At 32.5% G+C, this 22,158-nt stretch overlaps 1 protein-coding gene across 3 annotated transcripts; it reads left to right on the top strand.

Moving 5' to 3' along the window:
* Nucleotides 1-5,309: 5,309 nt before the first annotated feature.
* Nucleotides 5,310-8,941, top strand: LOC105780757 (trihelix transcription factor GT-3b). 3 transcript variants are annotated; one of them, XR_001129365.2, is made up of 4 exons: nucleotides 5,310-6,048; nucleotides 6,141-6,734; nucleotides 6,888-6,998; nucleotides 8,592-8,941. XR_001129365.2 is itself a non-coding variant. In XM_012605250.2 (2 exons), the coding sequence occupies exons 1-2, from the start codon at nucleotides 5,764-5,766 to the stop codon at nucleotides 6,675-6,677; spliced, it is 822 nt and encodes a 273-aa protein (XP_012460704.1). In that variant the 5' UTR covers nucleotides 5,310-5,763; the 3' UTR covers nucleotides 6,678-6,856. The 3 variants fall into 3 exon arrangements, 1 of the variants encoding a protein (XP_012460704.1); XR_008195093.1 differs by having other exon boundaries at nucleotides 6,888-8,941; XM_012605250.2 differs by lacking the exons at nucleotides 6,888-6,998; nucleotides 8,592-8,941 and having other exon boundaries at nucleotides 6,141-6,856.
* Nucleotides 8,942-22,158: the final 13,217 nt, after the last annotated feature.

The raw sequence follows: 22,158 nt of genomic DNA, 5'->3' as shown, positions 1-22,158 counted from the left end.
GCTTCTTTTGAATCAATTGCTTATACGTTTAAATCGATTGTTATGTAGCACATATAATTTTAGCTTGACCCCAAAATTAACATCCCGACTCGCCACTAGATTTAAGTTTAAATTTTGGAGATAATATTGTTAAGAGATATAACTATAAATCTCGAAAATAAACCTCGAAAATAAACCGTAAAAATATAAAAATATAAAAAGAAAACATTTTAAAACTTAATTTATATAATAGTTTATTTTTAAATTGTTGTAAAACATTTTTGTAAAATGCTTTTAAAAAGAAAAAAAAGAGTTGGTTTTTAATTTGATATTCTTACATTTATATCTGGAAATCCATGCAAAAAAAAGTAAAAAGCGTTACTGCCTCCACGTACACACAGGGAAAGCCATCTTTGTCACCTTCACGTCTTCAAACGGTTTCAAAACAGAAAAAGACCAAAATGTTTGCCATTAGTTATTACACTAGTCAGTTTAACTCATTAATCAGGTTTTAATTGAGATAATTAAAAAATTCATATTTTTATAAAGCTAGTTATTTTATGTTTAAGTTTTATATATTAAATTAATAAAACTTATGTAAAACAAAGTTTTACTTTATTTTTGGTTTAAGATTGTAAAAATTCTCAAATTAAAGAAAAAAAAGTAATTTAGCCTCTGCTTTTTTTTTACTCAATTGGGTACTTGAATTGTCAAAATATATATATAAAAAAGGCCCTTTGACCGTTAACTTTAATAGTTGGTCGTTAAAGTTATCTGCCCTAAATTTTTTCAGTTAAAGTCACTCGTGTCACAACCACAAGACAAATGTGACATGTGACAAAAATTATAAAAATAAAAATCAATAAAAATTATAAAAATTATTAAATTTTAATAAAAATATAATTTAAAATGAAAAAAATTATAAAAATTATAAAAATTATAAAAAATTGTAAAATTTTATAAAAATTTATAAAATGCATCAAAAAGACCATTTAACCATTAACTTTAACTGTTGACCGTTAAAGTTAACGGCCATATTTTTTCAGTTAAGGCTACCACGTGTCGCAACACGTGTCATGTGACGAAAAATGATAAAAAAATCAATAAAAGTTATAAAAAATTATAAAATGTTTCTTTTGGTACGATAATTCTTTATAAATTTTTTACGAATTTTATATTTCTTTATATTTTTTATAATTTTCATACGACTTTATAATATTTTATAATTTTTCCCTATATTTCTACATTTTTTATATTTTTATGATTTTTATAAAATTTTAAATTTTTTTATAATTTCTTACGATTTTTATAATTTTTATAACTTTAATTGATTTTTATTTCTTATCATTCTTTTGCGACATGTCACGTCGTGGTTATAACAATCGATGACTTTAATTGAAAATATTAGCGGTGTTTAACTTTAACGGTCAACTGTTAAAGTTAACGGTCAAATGACCTTTTTGATTTTGACAGTTTAAGTATCCAATTAAGTGCAAAAAAAATGTAGGGACTTAATTGCATTTTTTGAAAAAGTTTAAGAACCTTTTTGATGCATTTTAAAAATTCAAGTACCCAATTGAGCGAAAAAAAAGAATAGGAACTTAATTATTTTTTTAAATTTAAGAACTATTTACATGCCTTTATTTTTCATAAATTTTAATAAATATATTTTTAAACTAAGTTTTTTATCCTAATTGTGGGTATGTCATGATCACCCACGATTGTAGGTTAGAAATACCGTGTAAAAATATATGTATAAAAATTTTACATTAAAATAAAGTCAAAAGCTAAAATTTAAAATTCATATGCTCTAACGTTATTATTTTACTTAAAAATAAAAGAGAAAAATATATTTGTACTTAGAGGTAATCATGAATCGAATCGGGTCATAATAGAATTTTAAACTCATTTTCAGGCCTAAGATTGATCTAATAAAAAATAAGCCTAAAATTTTGTCCAAGCCCGATACAAATAAAAATGCTAAAACCGAATCTTGACCCACCCATATTAATTTTTTATATTATTATTTTATATAAAACAAATTTAAAAAATATAATACATCAAATATATTGGAAACATTAAAATAAATGTTTCCCAACAAATTAAAAATAAATTAAAAAATATTTATACTTAAATGACACTAAGATAAATGCAACCTAGCAAGCAAATATATTTAAAATAGTAGTAAAATTAACAATAAAATAAGAGTTATACAATATTTAAACAATAACAACAAAATAGTAACAATATAATAGCGAAATCACACCAAAACTGTCGAAACCATTTTTTTGAAAGACAAAATTTTTAGGTCGTCGACTTCAAAAAAAATGAAAATTTGGGAGTCGCCACCAATCTTTTATTGATGTGTGATTGGATCACCTAAAATGATTTTGGTCTACGAATTTTAAAAAAACGGGTCCGGAGTCGATTCGCGTTTAGGAAGGATTAGCACCTCGCATCACCCAAAATTGGTACCTAATTAATTAATTAGTGTTTTAAGGTCGAAAATTTTAAAAATATAATCTTTAAAAACTTAAAATGTTACGTATTAAGACCCTTATCGTTTCAGAGAAAGAAAATACCACACCCAATACGTTAGGGCACGGCATTCTAATTTTCCCCAAAATGAATTAAGCCAGAATACTCGTGTTACAAAAATTTAAAAGAATATCCATTGATTCAAGAAATCGCGACCCAATACGTTAGGGCACAATTTCTTTAAAATCCCAAACTCGGAATATTTCCTTTATTAATTTTTTTAGAAAAAAAAAATCTTCATTTCGAGAAATCAGTATGTCACATCTAATACGTTAGGACACAACGTGTTGAATTCCCAACAATGAACTCTTATTTTTGATTAAGAGAATATCCATTTATTCAAGATTTAAGAAATCGCGGCCCAATACGTTATGGCACAATTCCTTTAAAATCCCAAACTCGGAATATTTCCTTTATTATTTTTAGGAAAAATCTTCATTTCGAGAAATCAATGCGTCACATCCAATACGTTAGGACACAACGTGTTAAATTCCCAATAATGAACTCTTATTTTTGATTAAAGAAGAATACTTGAATGTCAGATTTAACGAAGAAAATCGGAACCCAATACGTTAGAGCTCAATCTTCTTGAAAATCCTAAATACAAGCATTATCTCTATTGAAAAAAATTTGATTTTAAAAATTGAGTAAAAATGTAATGTTATGCGACTTTAAATATATAATGCAATAATAAATATCACAATAGCATAGAAATAATACAAATATATAAACAAATAAATACAATAATGGCATGCAAAATATCAAATAAATGGGCAAGATAATAATAAAAATATGCAAACATAAATTGATAAGCGAATAATTAAAATAAATAACAAAAGGTGCATACAAGTACACATAAAATATATAGGTTTGAAATAAATAATATATCAAAGATAATTAAATTAATAAAACAAGAATATATATATATATATATATATATACAAGTATACAAAAAATAATTTCAAAAAAATAAATACGTGCCCTTTTAAAAAAAACATATATATAATAATAATAATAATAATTACATATAAGAATTATAAGATAAGGTAAAAACAACTGCATTATCAAAAAAATATTGATTTTTTAAAGAAAATATGAAAAAGGGACTAAAATGGATTCTAAATAAAAAATATAGGGTAAATCCGCAAATAAATAAAGTCTGGAGGATTAAATTGAACACGCGAATTACATAGAGGGGCTGGAAGGGGAATTTTCCCTTCTCCTCTAAAACGGCGCCGTTCAACTGGATTAAATTGGAATTTAAAATAAATTAAAGGTCGAATTTAAAATAATAAAAAAACCTAATTAGAAATATATTAAAAGGTGGAGGGGCTAAAGATGAAATTTTCCCCTCCAAATAAAACGCGCGGATCCTGGATTCGGATCGGGTCGACGCGCGGATCCCACCCCCATTCAAACGGCGCCGTTTTGATTGTCCTATTTAAGCCAAATTTCAATCAAAAATTTCATTTTTATTCTTTACAAAAAAAAAATTTAAAAATCTCTCAAATTCTCCCTTCTCCTCCAAGCACTGGTCCCCTAGTCCGACCATCGGCCGGTCACCAGCCACCGCGTTGGCCACCGATCTCCAGCGCCGGCATCGTCGTATGCGGTGACCGAAAAAGGAAAAATTCCCTATTCGTCCCTCCCAACCTATCCAGGTACAGATCGAGGCTCAAATCCTTTGGAAACCGACGAAAAAAAACAGAAAGAAACTAGAAGCCTTTCGACTTCCGTCCGTCTGTCCTCGGAGACGGACCTTAGCCTTCCAGTGGCGCGACAGACCCTAATGTCGGTGCGTTTCTCTCCTTTATTTTATTTTGTAAAAGTATATAAACAAACAATAATAAATAAATAACAGAATAAAAAAAAACAACCTTAGATTTCGTTGTTTCTCTCTGTCTGTGTAGTAAAAAATAGTGTTTTTTTTATTGATTTCGAAATCCGGCCCCCATTACAGTATGCTCAATGGCCTTTTATAGCCGTATGAAACAAATCTAAAAAGGAAAGAAATCTGTTCTTGATTTGATTTACAAATATTGTTGATTCCCTTTCCATTTTCGTTTTTTCTTGCTATGCAGGTAAATCCATGGGAATTCGGCTAAGATTGGAGTTGCGGCGCTGTTGAGGATTAGAAACCCTAGGGTTTCTGGTGATTTTGGGCCACCGTACATTTAGTTTATTTCAGTTTGGGCCTTGTGGCCCGTTTGTAATTGGATTGTTTATTTGGGCCTTTTTACCCGGGCCAAAATCGGGTATTATAAAAACAGTAGCAAAAAGCAATAGTTTTTTTTTGTAAATTCGAGCTGACCCAGGACAAAAAAGGTTTACCTGAGGTCAGACTCGTTTAGAAAATGGACATCGAGTTTTTGTCGAAGCCCATTTTTCGAATTTATATTTTTCTCAAATCCTCTTAGTTTTTGGGCAGACCTTTGAGCCCAACCCATGATCAGATTTATGTGTACTAATATTTGCTTCTTTGTAGAGATTAGAGATTTCAAAATTATATTGATATCCGGTTAATTTATAACAAAAATTCAATTTAAAACTATAATTAATATTAACAATATATATTGAAAGTAAGTTAAAAATATAAAATCCTGGATCGTCAGCGTGACGCCGCGTGAACGCAATGGGAACAAATAGTCCACAAAAAAGAAATCAATAATAATATTTAAAAAGTGAAAAGAAATAAAAAAGAGATAAAAGAGTTTACGCGTAGACAGATAGAGACGGAGAGAGAGAGAGAGAGAGAGAGAGAGAGAGCCTGTTGTGTTGGTAAGCGAAAAAGAATGAGAGGAATTTAAGGGCAAATATATTTATATATATATTTGTGTAAAGCCTCGATTTTTTTCTAATTTAGTTTAATTAATTTAATATAATTATTGAATACTATGTTTTAGAAAAACCTATAGTTTTCATTTTCTTGAATCTGAAGGAATAATAAAAAGGCTCCACTTTGAAACCTAAGCTCTTTACAAATCTATCGATCTTTCTCCTGTTTTTTTCTTAATTTTTTAAAATTTTATTTTTTGGTTGAGGTTTCTTCAGGGTTTCTTCTTCTCTATGGTTCACACTTGTTGTGTTCACACCATATCCACATAAATCTTTCCTGGTTTTTTTTTTGTCTCTATCTTTTTCTTTCTTTTTTCCTTTTCTGGATCAGCAATCTTTTGTTGGGTGCAAAAGAAAAAAAAACTTAATAATTTCAGGGGATTTGTCTGGTTTTGCGTTTAATAGTTGTTTATGGAGGGACATCATCGCCATCATCATCATCATCAGCAGCAACATCTGCAGCAACAACAACAGCCTGTAAGTGTCAACGTTGAAGCTGATAGGTTTCCTCAATGGAGTGTTCAAGAGACAAAGGATTTTTTAATGATCAGAGCAGAGCTGGATCAAAGTTTCATGGAGACCAAAAGGAACAAGCTGCTTTGGGAAGTTATCTCCACCAGGATGAGGGAAAAAGGTTATAATCGAAGCGCTGAACAGTGCAAGTGCAAGTGGAAAAACCTCTTTACTCGTTACAAGGTACCAAATATTCGATTCACTATTCAACCCTTTTTCTTTTTATTTCCCTGTTTTTGTTTTTAACTTGAATGAAAAAGTAAAACCCTATTCAGGGATGTGGAACGGTTGACGCAGAAACTGTGCGGCAACAGTTCCCGTTTTACGACGAGTTGCAGGCTATATTCACGGCGAGGATGCAAAGTGTTCTATGTTCGGAAAGTGAAGGCGGAGGAGCTACCGGGTCAAAAAAAAAGGCAGCACAGGCGCAGCTATCTTCCGACGAGGAAGACGATACGGAGGAAAACGAGTACAGCTTTAGGAAGAAGAAGAAAGGGAAAACTGGTGGTGGGAGTAGTAGTAAGAGCGGCAGCATTAATATAAAGGAAATGTTAGAGGACTTCATGAGACAACAGTTGCAGATGGAAATGCAATGGAGGGAAGCTTTGGAGTCGAGAGAAAACGAGAGGCGGATGAAGGAAATGGAGTGGAGGCAAACCATGGAAGCCCTTGAAAACGAGAGGATAATGATGGAGAGAAGATGGAGGGAAAGGGAAGAACAAAGGAGAATAAGGGAAGAAGCTAGGGCTGAGAAGAGAGATGCTCTCATTACTGCACTTTTAAACAAGCTTAGAAGAGAAGATCAAATGTAGTGCAACTCCCAAAGATTCACTCGAGTCTCCCCAGCAGTCTCATTTTATGGATGACCTGTAAGTATTGTGTATTGAAATACTAATTACTAACGATTCAGGTCACTTGTTTAATTTTCATGTTTTTCTGGGAAGAGGAAGCTTTTCTTTTTTATAGATATTTTTAATTAGTTTCTTCTTCATTTGGCATTCTTTTTTTTTATCATTATTAAGAGGCGACCATGAACAAAAAAGGCTCCAAGGTCTAGATATATGTTGGTGGTAGTTGAAGAAATTAAAACAATTAATCTACAGCAATCGATCCACAAACGATAGTGTTTCCAGGTAATGCTTATCAAAGTGAATATTCTATCTATATATGGAACAAATATACATAGATTTGTAGTGGACACTGTTGAAAATGCTCCATTATTCTTGTTAATGCCTCTCAACTTCTTCAAAGTGTGGCACCTTTCACTTACATATATATCTGCATGTCTACATTCATACATATATATATACATGCACATTCATGAACGCATGTGTGGGAGCTTCAGCAGCTAGATTTTCATTTTTCTTACAATAAGAAATTGTTTCATGGGTTTCCATCAACCCTAAAGTGGTTTGAAGGATATTAGTACTTTTTGAATTACATTAATATCGACCTTAGGGATGTCAAAACATGTGGTTGACTTTCTTGGATTAGATGCCTGGTGCCTTGTGCATTTTCTGATGTATTACATATATATATATATATATATATACATATGAACCATACTCTCTAGATTGTATTCCCACTACACAAACTAAAAGATGTCATTGAAAAAGATGAAAGGCTCCTATCTTAATGGAGAGTAGGTGGAGATGGAATGAGTCTTACTCATTAAATAAAGTTTTAAATTCAATTTTGTGAAAAAAAGAAAGTTGAGACACCTTTGCTTCTGTTTAAGAATTTGATGTAGTTCAGTTCTGAATTTAATTGAAATTTAGTATAGTTATCAGATATCGAATAGTCTTGATTTTTAAGACGAATGATTTTTATTTACCAGTATTACCTAGCTAGCTCAACTTAGAAGCTATATTTCATTTAATTAATGGCACATATAATAATTAATAATATATCATTTATGTGGATTAGTCATCAGCCCCAATATCTTTTTATGTTCATACTTGTTCATATTTGTCACTATGAGAATAATTCAATACCTTTCTTACTGTTCTATTTATTTCTGTGAACCTAAATTTAAGTTTTATTTTGTTTATATGTGTATATATATAGATATGGATTAAGCATATCCCTTAACTATATTATCCATATAGATTTGGATGATTCTTAAATCTAACCAACTCAATCAAGGGAAAAAACCTTGGAGTTTAATTTCTTTATCTCCTTTCATTTCATATGGTATTTTATGCATTTGGGATTAATACTATATATATATATAGACATGATGATATTAGGAATCTTGTACAATAATTAACTTTACGAGAGATTTCACTTTCAAGGAGTTAAAAATATCTGGTGTTAGTGGTAAGATGATAACAAAAGGATCATGTGGGGGTATGTTATGTGCATCCTAGCTATCTAATTAAGCACCTTCAAACAAGAAACAAAGGACTCAAGATTGATGTCCATGCATACTCAAAATATGAAAAGATATATATAAATAAAAAAGTTTTCTGTAGCTATATCTGAAAAGTGAACTTTGTGAATAATGTTTCATATGTTTGTGACAAGTAGGGTCTCTCATAGATTTCTTACTTTTACTCCCTTTTTCACTAACCTTTTCTTTTACTTTATATGATTCATGGGTAATCGATAATATTAACAACTTGTTATAATTGGGTTCCCCTCCATTTTTCCCATAATATTTTTTTTTCATTTTGTGCGAGAGAAATTAAATATCAAGTGGTTTTGCCATTGATTGGTGTGTGTAGATGAGGTTGCAGGGTGGCACTAGTTTTTGTCCCTTACCTGCATGGCTTTTTTCATCATCAACTGGCAGAGGAAGATGGGTTTGGTTTTGTTTCAAGTAATTCTACTGTTTGCCTTGACTATGTAATCTGATTTCATTTTTTCACTTACGGTCAAATCATTGGTAGCTGCTGGTTTACATATTTGTATGGCTTCTGTTTCATAAACGGGTAAATGTACAGTGGCAGCCTGGATTACATTTCAAAAATAGGTAAATTAGGAGTAAATTAAATTTTTTTTGTTAAAAATTTTATCTACTTTTACTATTAAAAACTAATTCTTATATATCAACATGAGATATACGTGGCAGCCACATGTTATTTTCATCTAATGTACAAATACCCAAAGCATAAAATGCAATTTAACCTCTACTATACATTTTCATTACAACGTATAACGTTATAAACCGTGTTTATGGAATTCACCGACATGTCTAAAATATTTATTGATTTGAACAAAAAGGAAAAATAGAATCTAATTTTTAAAAAGGATCGCTTTTGTTTCTTTTTCTTGGAAATTCGCTAAAGGTATGGTCCATGGTTATTTTTGCATATTTGATGGATGATTTTTAAATATACATCAAATACTTGTCCTTTACTTGAAGATGAAGGAGAAGACTGGTCCATCAAGATTTTGAGTATCATAACCAAAAAATATTAATGCAAATTATATATATCTTGATGATGGATGTGAATTTAAATTAAAAATATAGCTAATTGACCAACAATATGAAATTATAAAATATTTGAAGTGGGTTTATAAATAAAAAGGGATGCAAGAGTACAGTTTTGACGTTAATATTGAACTGCCGACAAAAATTAATTCATATTGAATTTGATGATTATTCTTGGAATGTTTGCATGTGAAGAAGTCAAAGACAGCTAAATCTGTTCAGTTTTGACATTAAAATTTTCAATTACCCATGTGGCCAAGCATCCCATGCAACTACACTTTTCTCCTTCATTTTACTTTTATAAAATGGTAGAAAACTAATTTCATATCCTAAGCGGTCTATCCTACTAAAGTTTCTTAAATTAATTATTGGGTTAAAATAATAATTTGTGACCATATTAATAGTGGATATTGAATTTTCATTAATATTTATCATTATATTTTGAAAATATGCTTAAATTTGTTGCACAATTTTTATATAATTGAATTTTATCATTACGTTTTGAATTTTATTGATTTTTTCCTTTAATTTTGTTTTCTAATTAAATTTTACCACTTAATATTGATGATTAAAATTTAACAAAATTATTAATTCAAATATTTTATTTTAATAGTTAACAATAAGTTAATTTACAAACTATTAAAAATCAATAAATTAAAAATTATTTTTATTTAATAAAAACCTGAAATAAAAGAGATTAACTTTACTTTTTATATATATAACTCCTTTTATTAATTGTTGATATTATATTAATTTATCATTTTAAGTATTAAATTAAAATATTATTTTTATTAATTTTATCTTCAAATTATTTTAAATTAAAATTGAATAGTAAAATTCAATCAAAATAAAATTTTAGTGACAAAATTTAACCAAACAAAAGTGACAAAATTCTAAATAAAGTTAAAAATATTATAGTAAATTTACTTTTAGCTCAAAAGTACAATAATAAATATTAATAAAAATAAGTAAAATGGCAAATTTCAACTTTTAACTAAATTATAGTGGAAAATTTGTACTATTCTTTGTTCATGTGCTCAACTAGGAGTGAGCAAAATTCGGTTCGAAAGAATATTTTTTTTTAATTTTGAATTAATCGAATCGAGTTATTTGATTTTTTTAGTCAACTTGAATAAGTAAGTCATATTTCAAGATCGAGCCGAGTTGAATTTTATAATTTGAATAATTCGAATAACATGTTGGTGTAAATACCCCTTTGGTCCCTGTCAATTTTGAAAATGATCAAATTGTTCTCTTTCTCAACAAAAATTACAAAAAAAAAAAAGAATTCAAAATCTTTATAAAAATTTAAAGTTTATTGTCACACTCAGAAATATTAAAGGTTTGGCATAATTGAAATTCTAAGTACTTAATTAATTTTTTTTTGTTTAAGCGGGTTCTAGTGTAATTATGTGAACTTTGCGGATTGGTTGGGTAAATAGTTAGATTTTTAAATTTAGTTCCGTCAAATTAGAACTAAGAATCTTTATTAGTGGAAAACATCATGATTATGGGTATTAATAAGACTGATTGTCTTGGGATTAAGGGAAGCGATGGTGGAAAGACTATATTATAAAGGAAGGATTCTTCGTGTTGATATTCATTTTTCTGTCATTCTTCTATCTTCTTCTTCTCTAGTTTATTTTGTAAGTTAAGAAAATTAAGAAACGAGTTGTATTAAAGGAAGAATCTGAGGTGTTAGCATAAATACTTAATTGCTTAGTAATCTGCCAACCAAGAAAGAGAAGGTCCAAATGATAAAGGGAAGGCTAAGTAGGTGTCAACCCAGGTATTTTGTTGTTAAGTTTCTATACTTAAACTTTCTGTGGTTGTTTTATATAAATGTATATCAGAACTGTAGTTTCATGTTGTTGTTGTCTTCATGTTTTGCTAATGATGAGTTGCATTATCGTGGACAATTTATATAAGTATTGTTTTACAATTGCATGTCCGATTATACTTTACAGATCACTGTTTTACAAATTTCACTGGAAAATAATTATTGATGAAGTTATCATTTTCATGGTCCACATGATGTTATGGTTGGTAAGATATGTTGTGTTTTCGATAAATGATCAGTTGAATGTTTACTATATGCCTGTCTAAATTATGAATGATATGTGGAGTAAGGAGGGTGGTTTTGGCGGTTGAAAGATGAAGAAATATCACGTTGTGCACTCTTTGCCACATGTTATTTGGTTTTGTGGAGGTTCAGGCGAATAGTACGGAGAATGTATTTGCACAATTTTTTACTTTGCAGAGGTTCGGATGGTTTGTGCGGAGATATATGCGTTTATGAATGTGATAATCCAATATGGGTTCTATGTATGTATGTAACTCTGCGGAGTCTAAGGCTGTGAGCCTCTTATGTGTAAGCAAGTCCATGATCATTGCATATGAAAGGTTTGAAAGATATGAAAATCCGCCAGACTTATTCGATAAGTTTATGTTAAAGATAAATGTGAGATTATGCCAAATAAAGACCGCTACAAAGTCTACTTATATGAATTCGCTATGATTGTGAAGTTTTTCTATGAATCTGCATATTTAAATCTGTTTTATCTTTGAAGTTCTTCTATGAATTCTGTTGGAAATTATAGATTGCAAATTAATTATTCATGAGCACTATTCAAATTAAAAGTCATGATTTATCATCTTACAAATTTAATTATTCATAAGCACTATTCAAATTAAAAGTGATGATTTATCATCCAATGGATACATTTCCATGGGACATGTTTCTCCCAAGAAATATGTCCAATATGAAGGATTGTGGCTCTTCAAAATTGTATTCATTGAGTGTATATAAATAGAGGCATTATGGTGCTCACAAATCACACAATTACAATTAATCCCATTTTCAAAAACTAGAGTAAGAGTTAGAGAATTCCTCGATTTTTCTAATTAAAGAAAATTCAAAGCTTCGTTGTATCCCGGGAGGACCTTTATCTTAACCCTCTAGCAACTTTGTATAGGGGAAAATAGTTCTCTTTGGAAAGCGTTATCCGTGCCTTGAAGTCTACTATTTATTTACATATAAGACTTTGATTCTGTCGTCTCCACTCAAATATCCAACAATCAAAGAGAACTATTTTGGAGATGGCGACGCAGGCTACTACCGCAATCAAAGTGATGAACTAAGAGTTTGTGAAACTTGATCAATTTGATGGTTCAAACTTTAATCATTAGAAGGATAAGATGCTGTTCCTTCTTACTGTCTTAAATATGGCGTTCGTTCTGGATCCATACCTACAACCCGTAGAGGATCCAACTCCCAATGCAAACTCCGAAGAAATTACGAAAGTGGCTGAACTAAAGAAGAAGCGCGAAGAAGACAATTTCACATGTTGAAGACACATGCTCAATACATTGTTTGATCGATTGTATGATCTTTACATGTCGATGCAATCTGCGATGGAAATATGGAAAGCTCTTAAAGAGAAATACAACACCGAGTGACAATGTACTAATAAATTTTTAATGATGAAGTATTTCAAATTCAAAATGCTTGATAGTATCCTGATCATGGATCAAGTCCATAAATTACAAGTCCTTGTAAGCAGGCTTTGTGACTTGAAAGTTGTTATTCTGAAATTGTCACAAGTTGGGGCTATTATCTCGAAGTTGCCTTCATCTTGGAACAATTATCGGAAGAAACTTCTGTTTATGGTAAAGGACTTCACTGTAGACAAAATACTTAGGCATTTACGTATTGAAGAGAATATCAACCAATGATCTCAAGTGATCAAACCAAAAGAAATCTTTGTGATAATAACAATACAGAGCCAAGGAAAAGTCAAAGAGTGAGAAAAGTAAAGGACTTTGGTCCTAATTTCATTTTCTTGCAATCTCTAGCATTCCTTGTTGATGAAATAGAATCCGTAATTATGAAGATCCCCATAATGTTTAATGTGGATGGCGATCCACAATTATATGGTGAAGCCATGACTTTTAGAGATGCAACATTTTGGAAAGAGGTGATCAATGATGAAATGTATTCAATATTATCCAATAATACTTGGATTCTAGTTGATCTTCCTTAAGGATCGAAGCCTATTAAGTGCAAATGGGTGTTTAAAAGAAAGAATACCCTAACAGGGCATTTTCCAACCTTTAAGGCTATGTTGGTGGCTAAAGGATTTATGTAAAAAAAAAGGCCTAGATTATTTTGACACTTATGCACCAGTGGCTAGGATGACCTCTATTCGAATTGTTATAGCACTTGCATCTATCCATAAGTTACATGTACATCAAATGGATGTTAAGATGACTTTTTTGAATCGTGATCTCGAAGAGGAAGTCTAGGAATGAACATAAGGTGTGTAAGTTGATCAAGTCATTATATGGTTTAAAATAATCGCCTAAATAATGACATAAGAAATTTGACTCGGTTATCTTGTCATATGGTTTTTTACATAATGGTGCGGATAAATGTATTTACACTAAATTAACCGATAAATATGGTGTAATTATTTGTCTCTATGTAACGATTTGTTAATTTTTGATACAAACATGGAAGGTATTCGTGAGACCAAAGAGTCTCTAGCCTTGAAATTTAAAATGAAGAATCTCAACGAGGTAAATACAATTCTAGGTAAAAAAGTGAAAAAACATGAAAAGGGCTTTACCCTAAGTCAATCTCACTACATTGAGAAAGTATTGGAAAAGTTTAAACACTTGAATATCAAGGATTCAAACACTCCATATGACTCAAAGTTCAAGTTAAGTGAGAATAATGGCAGGGCTATAGCGCAACTTGAGTAAGCCAGCACACCATTGAAAAGGGCTAGACCCGATATTGCATTTGTTGTATGCAAATTGGCGAGATTTACAAATTTTCTTAGTACTGATCATTGGAAAGAAATTTGTAGGATTTTTGGCTATCTTATGAAAAAAAAAATTCAGGATTATTCTATAGGGATTATCCCGTAATTTTAGAAGATTACTCAGATGCAAGTTGGATTACAAGTCTAAGTGACAATAAGTCCACATTGGGATGGATTTTTACAATCGGAGGTGGAGCCATTAGTTGGGCCTCCAAGAAACAAACTTGCATCTGACATTCAACTATGGAGGCTGAATTTATAGCCTTAGCGGCTACTGGTAAGGAAGCGGAATGGCTAAGAGATCTCTTGCTAGATATAAAGTTGTGGCCACAATGTAGGTTCGCCATTTTCGTATATTATGATAGTAAATATACCATGTCTCGAGCGGACAATAAGGTGTACAATGGAAAGTCTAGACATATAAGTTTGAGACATGAGTATGTGAGACAATTGATTAAGGACGGTGTGATACAATTGATTAAGGACGGTGTGATAACTGTTACCTATGTTAAGTCAATTGACAATTTAGCGGATTCATTGACAAAAGGTTTGTCAAGGGATTTGGTTAAGAGTACCACCACTAATATGGGACTAAAATAATTTTAATCATGTCATTGATAATGGAAACCCTACCTTGTTCTAGCCAAAAGTTAGTTTCAAGGTTCAAAGGGTAATAACAAGTTATTGAATGACAACGTACACTAAGAATCAAAATTTAGTGTTTATATTTTAGGAGGATGAGTTTTACTTTTAATGGATGGACATTAATTTTCATGAAATTCACTTATATGGACATGAAATGGTGCCGCTTCAATGAGATTTTCTTTATGGTTTTCTCTCATACATGTTCATGAAATGGGATGAGCACATAGCCATAATGGTGCTAAAGCTAATTAAACTCTTACCCTAATACTTTACGATTATGTGTGAAAATTTTTCGGTATTGAATTTAAGAGTGATGGTTCAAGCGACTAGCCACCATTCACTTTGTTGATACTCTGAGGGTTTGCACTAAAGGAAGGTTCAATAAGCAGAAACCCTTTTTTATGCATAATCGTTGTGTACTTATTTTTTGGAATTAGCAATCTAGTGGGGGATAGTTGTTGGATATTTGAGTGGAGACGATAGAATCAGAGACTTATATGAAAATAAACAATAGACTTCGAGGTGCAGATGAAATTTTCTAAAGTGAACTATTTGCCCCCACACAAAGTTTCTAGAGGGTTAAGACAAACGTCCTACTAGAATACAACAAAGTTTTGAATTTCCTTTGATTAGCAAAATCAAGAAATTCTCTAACTCTTACTCTAGTTTCTGAAAATAGGATTGACTGTCATTGTGTGATTTGTGAGCATCATAATGCCTCTATTTATATGCACTCAATGAATACAATTTTGAATAGCCACAACCTTTCATATTGGACATGCTTCTTGGGAGAAACATGTCCCATGGAAATGTATCCTTTAGATGATAAATCATCACTTTTAATTTGAATAGTGCTTATGAATAATTAAATTTGTAAGATGATAAATCATCACTTTTAATTTGAATAGTGCTCATGAATAATTAATTTGCAATCTATAATTTCCAACAAATTCTCACGAATGGACTACTATATTCTTGAATCTTTTTATATGAGTACGCATATTTGAGTTCGCCATATTATGAATCTTCTTCTATGAATACGCATGTATGAGCCACTGTATCTGTGAATCTTCTTCTGAGTTCATGTGTATAAGTCCGCATATAAGAGTCCACATTTAGAATCCATATTAAAAAGTCCACAGGATTGTCTGCCAATTTAATCCGAAACGACTCTCTCCTTTCGGTGGGTTATATTAAGATTTTATGCAACAAGTTTGTACGAAGAGACTATACACCTCACAATCTTTCACTGAGGAAGCTTCCATGTATATAATATTGCGCCACTATGTAGTTTATGCTCAAATACAAACTATGGAAAAATGATCTCACAAGTTTAATCTAAGCAAGAATCTTGGCGAATCCTAAGAATTGAAGTAACTTATTATAGAGCTCACTAAGTTCCTCATGAACTTACCATGTTTTCTTTCTTCATTTAAGATAATACCAAACTGTAGTTCAAGAAGAATTAAGGAACTAAGCCAGAACCTCCAAGCCTTGTGTGAGCATGACATTCTTATTTTTGTAACATGTGCAGGTATCCCGTGGTTTTAATCTCTGTTTTATGCTTGTATTAGAAATCTTCAAATCAAGTTCAAATTTTAATTAGACTCTTGTAAATTGTTGGATATATTATTATAATAGATGAATTTTATTAAAAAATCGTTTCACATATATGCTTTAACAGTAAAACCATGTGGAATTGTTAATTATTAAATTAATAATACTTACTTTATTCATGTAGATCATGCACATTAAGGTAGGCATAAATTAAAAAAAATTCACTACCAAAAATTGAGGCAATAGTGAAACAAAATCAGTCACAGATGCACTAAATTGATCATTTTTTACTCTTTGTGACGGATTTAGTAACGAGATTTTCTGTCGTTGATACCTCTTTATTAATAAGGTTGTCACATGGATGACATATCCTGTCACTAAATTTGTGATGGAATTTCGATTAGAATTTGTTTATATATTCCATCACTAAATTTGTTAAACTGGACACATACACATAACCATATTTTGTCACTAATGCTTTTTCTATCACTATTCCGTCACTAAATTCTGCTTTTAAAATTTGTCACAGTTACTTTGTCTTGATTTTTATCTCATATACCTTAGTTCCACAACATTTCTTAATGAATAATCTAAGCTAGAGAAACTAAAATACTGATTAACAAATATTTTTAAATAAGATATAAAAATAAAATCAAATATCAAGTAAGATACAATAATAATATGTTTAAATAAAAAGTAGAGCAAAATACCAAAAAAGCCAATTTTTTTAAAAATTTACCGAAATGGGCCCAGTATTTTATTATTTACCGAAATTGGCCCTTTTCCCCGAAATCGCGTGCACGCGTCGGTCGATGTCGAAGTACGTGCGTGCAATCGCATGCCACGTCGAGCGCTTTCTCGACATGGCAACAAACCGTGTCCTCTGAAGCGCGATTTGTGTCCACATCAGCAAAGCACGCTGACGTGGACGCGATTTCCTAACACGCACTCGACATCGCTACCGACGTGGACGCGATTTCACCGTGTCTCCCACGTTAGGGTTTTTAGGGTTTTTGGAGAAAAAAGTAAACGAATAAGGGATTAGGGTTAAGGGTTTCATAATTAAATTAATTAAAATTTATTCAAAATTGGATTACGTTTCGTGTTTATGGGTTTTTAAGATAAAATCAAAGGAGGATGATTTATCAGAAGGATTTTTGAAGTCGCGCCCACGTGTACGCGCTTTTGCTACAGTAGGTCTTGGAAAAATAATTTCGACTTGACGTTTCTGAGAAAATAGTTTAAAAAACGCTTCAAGCAGGATGCTTTGTGAGAAGAATTTGTGAAATCGTGCCCTCGTGGACGCGCTTTTACTACAGTTGGTCCTGGAAGAAATAATTTCGAGTTGACGTTTTTGAGCAAATAGTTTAAAAAACGCTTCAAGCAAGGTGCTTTATAAGAAGAATTTGTGAAGTCGCGCCCACGTGGACGCGCTTTTGCTACAGTAGGTCCTAAAAAAATAATTTTAAGTTTACGTTTCTGAGTAAATAGTATAAAACAACACTGCAAGCAGCATGCTATTTGATAAGAATTTGTGAAATCGCGCCCTCGTGGACGCGCTTTTGCTACAGTTGGTCCTGGAAAAATAATTTCGACTTGACGTTTCTGAGCAAATAGTATAAAATCACTTTTAGCAGGATACTTTATGAGAAGAATTTGTGAAATCGCGCCTACGTGGACGCGCTTTTGCTACATTAACATGTTTGGGCTGAGGCTATAAATAAGGCAAAAAATGTTCTGAGATTGCATAAGTCACAGCAGAAACAATTTAGAGAGGCTAAGAAGGTTAGAGTTTCAAATATGAGTGAACGTATTAGTGCTGTTATTTACTATGATGGTGAGGTTTGCCACACCGAGAATGGTGTTATTTTTTTTTCGGAGAATACGGTGCGACTGGTTTTGAACCGGAACATAGATTTAGCAGAACTTCGTAAAAGAATTAGGCGTAAAATTTTTAGAACGACACCAATTAAAGTTCTGTCTATTACGTATCGATTCTGTTCCTTTGTTGATTCGGTGACATATGACTCGTTCGACATAAAAGGTGCTCGTAGCGTGGAGGCAATGGTGCAGACTCATATTGCTAGTGGAGCACCTTATGTTGAGTTATATGTACAATTTACATCGCCAAATGATGTACTTGCGACCGATGTTCGAGATGTATACACGACCCCTGGCCGACATTCGATTAGCGGGTTAGAAAACACGGAACAACCCATGTTTGGTAGCGGTGTTGAATGCACATCCCCCGCAAGACACTCTATCGGTGGATGGGACATGTACGTCGGTGGCTCGATGTTTGATACTGAAAATACGTACTGGGGAACGAGATCAAGTTCTAGTGATTGGCAATCTACATCCAATTGGGGACGTTATGAAATGCCCAAAAGAAGGGATGATGTACTGCCTACGATGTCAACCGGTGAGGGGACCTCATACGCTGTAGATAATTGTAGGTTAGAAGATGACCCCGATGTGGATCCACCTCGAGAGCCCGGGCCTGATGATGCAGAAGTTGGTTTATTTTCTGAATCGGAGCCTATTTCAACAGAACCTGAAGATGCTTAAAGGAGTTCAGATGAAGAACAAAATCCACGATTCAGAGCATACTCACCTCCAGCCCACATGCATAATGTCGATCTGTCTGCAGATGATGAGTTAGAGTTTCCAGATCTACCACACCGGTTGCATGATCGTACAAGTTCAGGGCTAGATTCGGGTAAATTTGAAGTTGGTAATCAGTTTACCAACAAGGATAGTTTTATTGGTCCTTTGAAACAACATAGCATTAAAAACGGCGTTAACTACCACGTCTTTAAATCCAAATTTGATAAGTTTGAGGCGAAGTGTGCGGTGCAAGATGGCACATACTCATGGAAAATATACGCTTCGTTAAGGAAAAGGATAGGGTTGTGGGAGATTAAAAAGTACAAAGGTCCACATACAGGTGTTGCAGGTACAGTATTGACGGTATCTGAATAATACTTTTATTATGTAATATTGCATTATTTAATGTACTCCGTTTATAGGTGTTTCACATGATCATCCGAAGATGGATTCAACTATGTTAGCTATCTTGATACTGCCCACGGTAAAAGCAGATTCCAAGACTTTAGTGCCGGAGTTAATTACCAATATCCGTAGCCAAATGGGGTACACGCCCTCTTACCGCAAGGCTTGGGTAGCTAAGCAAAAGGCGTTGGAGAAGATGCATAGTGGGTGGGACGCCTCATATAATGAAATATGACAGTGGTGTCAAGTACTAGAGAGATACGTCCCAGGTGCCATCAAAGACCTTGAAACGAAATATGCGTATTACAACGGCCGATTGCTACGTGGATGCCAAGTGTTCAAACGCCTATTTTGGACTTTTAAGCAATGCTGAGACATATTTCCATACTGCAAGCCATTGGTACAAATTAACGGTACCTTTATGTTTGGTAGGTATACTCATCGGCTATTGCTTGCAGTGGCACAGGATGGCAGTGGGAGAAATCTTCCAATTGCATTTGCAATAACACCGGGAGAGTCATCTGATGACTGAGATTTCTTTCTCTCTAGGTTAAGGAGGCATGTGTGCCCCCAACCTAATATCTGTGTTATTTCAGATCGGGGCGCCGATATACTAGCTGCGTTTGATCGACAGGGAAGCTTATGGTAGCGCACACACCATCGATATTGCCTAAGACACGTTGCTTTCAAGTACTACAGGTAATATCCATCTAAGAGTGAACGACGACAAGTGACCAACATGGGTATTTAGTCTATATTTGTGTTATTTCGTTTCTCAATTTGAATTAATTTTATTGGTAGAAGTGGCATGTAATATTCGCTATGAACTTATATTGGCAGGGTATGAAATAAATAAAGATCGTTTTCACGAGATGTTGGCAACTTTACGTTCAATTAACGGAGAAGGGGCGGACTACCTTTGTAACATACGTTTCGAATAGTGGGCACAAGCATACGACGACGACCTACGATATGGCCATATGACGTCAAACCTGGTTGAATGCATAAATTCTGTTCTTAAAGGGACGCGTCATTTACCGATAACATCGATTGTGCGAGAAACATATTTTCGTTTGGCGGCGCTATTTCCAAAGGGAGCAGCTAGTTATGCAGGCCAGATGCAGGGAAGACTTGTATGGTGCAGTAAGATAGTTCAAGAAATTAACAAGGCTAAGGCGCGGGCAAACACCATGCACACAGTGTGTCACGATCGAGACAACTTATAGTTTTGCGTGACAGAGTTTGACAGACCGCACCAAGGTGTTGTTAGCGGGCAATATCGTGTACACTTGCGAAATAGGACTTGCGACTGTAGGATGTTTGATGCACTTCGTTATCCATGCGCTCATGTTATTACAGCTTGTCAAAATCTCCGTCTGGATCCGATGAGTTATGTGGATGAAGTGTACAAATTAGAAAACATGTACAACATCTGAAGACACGTTTTTCCACCGGTCCTAGATAAACGTAAGTGGCCGCCCTTTATCTCTTGCTCCTTTTAAGCTGTTACCGGATAGAGAATTTCATTGTAAACCAAAGGGTCGACCTTGCTCGACTAGAATACGTAACAATATGGATATCCGAGAAACAGCCAGTCAACATAAGTTATGCGGATGGTGTAGGAATCCAGGCCATACAAGTCGATCATGCCCTAATCGCAATAGTTGAATGTAATTTAAAAAAAATTATATTTTTTTCAATTATTAACTGACAATTGTATTAATTGTTAGTAAAATTATCTAATTATATCAAATTATTAATTGTTAGTACTAGTCAAAACATTTTTCCAAATATAACATTATGTGAATATAAAATTATTAAATGATAATTGTATTAATGTTAGTAAAATTATCAAATTATATTTAAGTTAAGGGTTAGGGTTTTTAAGTTAAGGGTTTTGGGTTTTAAAGTTAAGAGTATAGGGTTTTAAAGTTAAGGGCTTAGGGTTTTAGGTTAAGGGTTAGGGTTTTTAGGTTTAGGGTTTAGGGATTTTAATTTAAGGGTTAGGGTTTTTAAGTTAAGGGTTTAGGTTTTTTAAGTTAAGGGTCTAGGGTTTTAAAGTTATGGTTTAGGGTTTTCAGGTTAAGGGTTAGTGTTTTTAGGTTAAGGGTTTAGGGTTTTTAATTTAAGGGTTAGGGTTTTTAAGTTAAGGGTTTAGGGTTTTTAAGTTAAAGGTCTAGGGTTCTAAAGTTAAGGTTTAGGGTTTTTAGGTTAAGTGTTTAAGGTTTTTAATTTAAGGGTTAGGGTTTTTAAGTTAAGGGTTTAGGGTTTTTAAGTTAAGGGTCTAGGGTTTTAAAGTTAAGGTTTTGGGTTTTTAGGTTAAGGGTTAGGATTTTTAGGTTAAGGGTTTAGGGTTTTTACTTTAGGGCTAGGGTTTTTAAGTTAAGGGTTCAAGGTTTTTAAGTTAAGGGTTTAAGGTTTTAAAGTTAAGGTTTAGAGTTTTTAGGTTAAGGGTTAGGGTTTTTAGGTTAAGGGTTTAGGGTTTTTAATTTAAGGGTTATAGTTTTTAAGTTAAGGGTTTACGGTTTTTAGGTTAAGGGTCTAGGGTTTTAACGTTAAGGGTTAGTGTTTTAAAGTTAATGGTTAGGGTTTTTTGGTTAAGGATTTAGGTTTAGGGTTTTTAGGTTAAGGGTTTAGTGTTTTAAAGTTAAGGGTTAGGGTTTTTAGGTTAAGGGGTTAAGGGTTTTAAGTTAAGGGTTAGGAGTAGGGTTTTTAGGTTAAGGGTTTAAGGTTTGTGAATTAAATTATGTATTTAATTATAAATTATAAATTTATAAATTTTTAATAAGTTAAGGGTTTAGGGTTTTTAAGTAATAA

The sequence above is a fragment of the Gossypium raimondii genome, chromosome 4 (assembly GCF_025698545.1).
Source record: "Gossypium raimondii isolate GPD5lz chromosome 4, ASM2569854v1, whole genome shotgun sequence".
NCBI lineage: Eukaryota > Viridiplantae > Streptophyta > Magnoliopsida > Malvales > Malvaceae > Gossypium > Gossypium raimondii.
This window is presented reverse-complemented; position numbering and strand designations above follow the sequence as displayed.

Excerpts from the sequence above, each read along its gene's own strand:
- LOC105780757 (XM_012605250.2), top strand. The coding sequence starts at position 5,764 with ATGGAGGGACATCATCGCCATCATCATCATCATCAGCAGCAACATCTG. Across the intron at positions 6,049-6,140 it reads ACCTCTTTACTCGTTACAAG|GGATGTGGAACGGTTGACGC; the intron begins GTACCAAATATT and ends AACCCTATTCAG.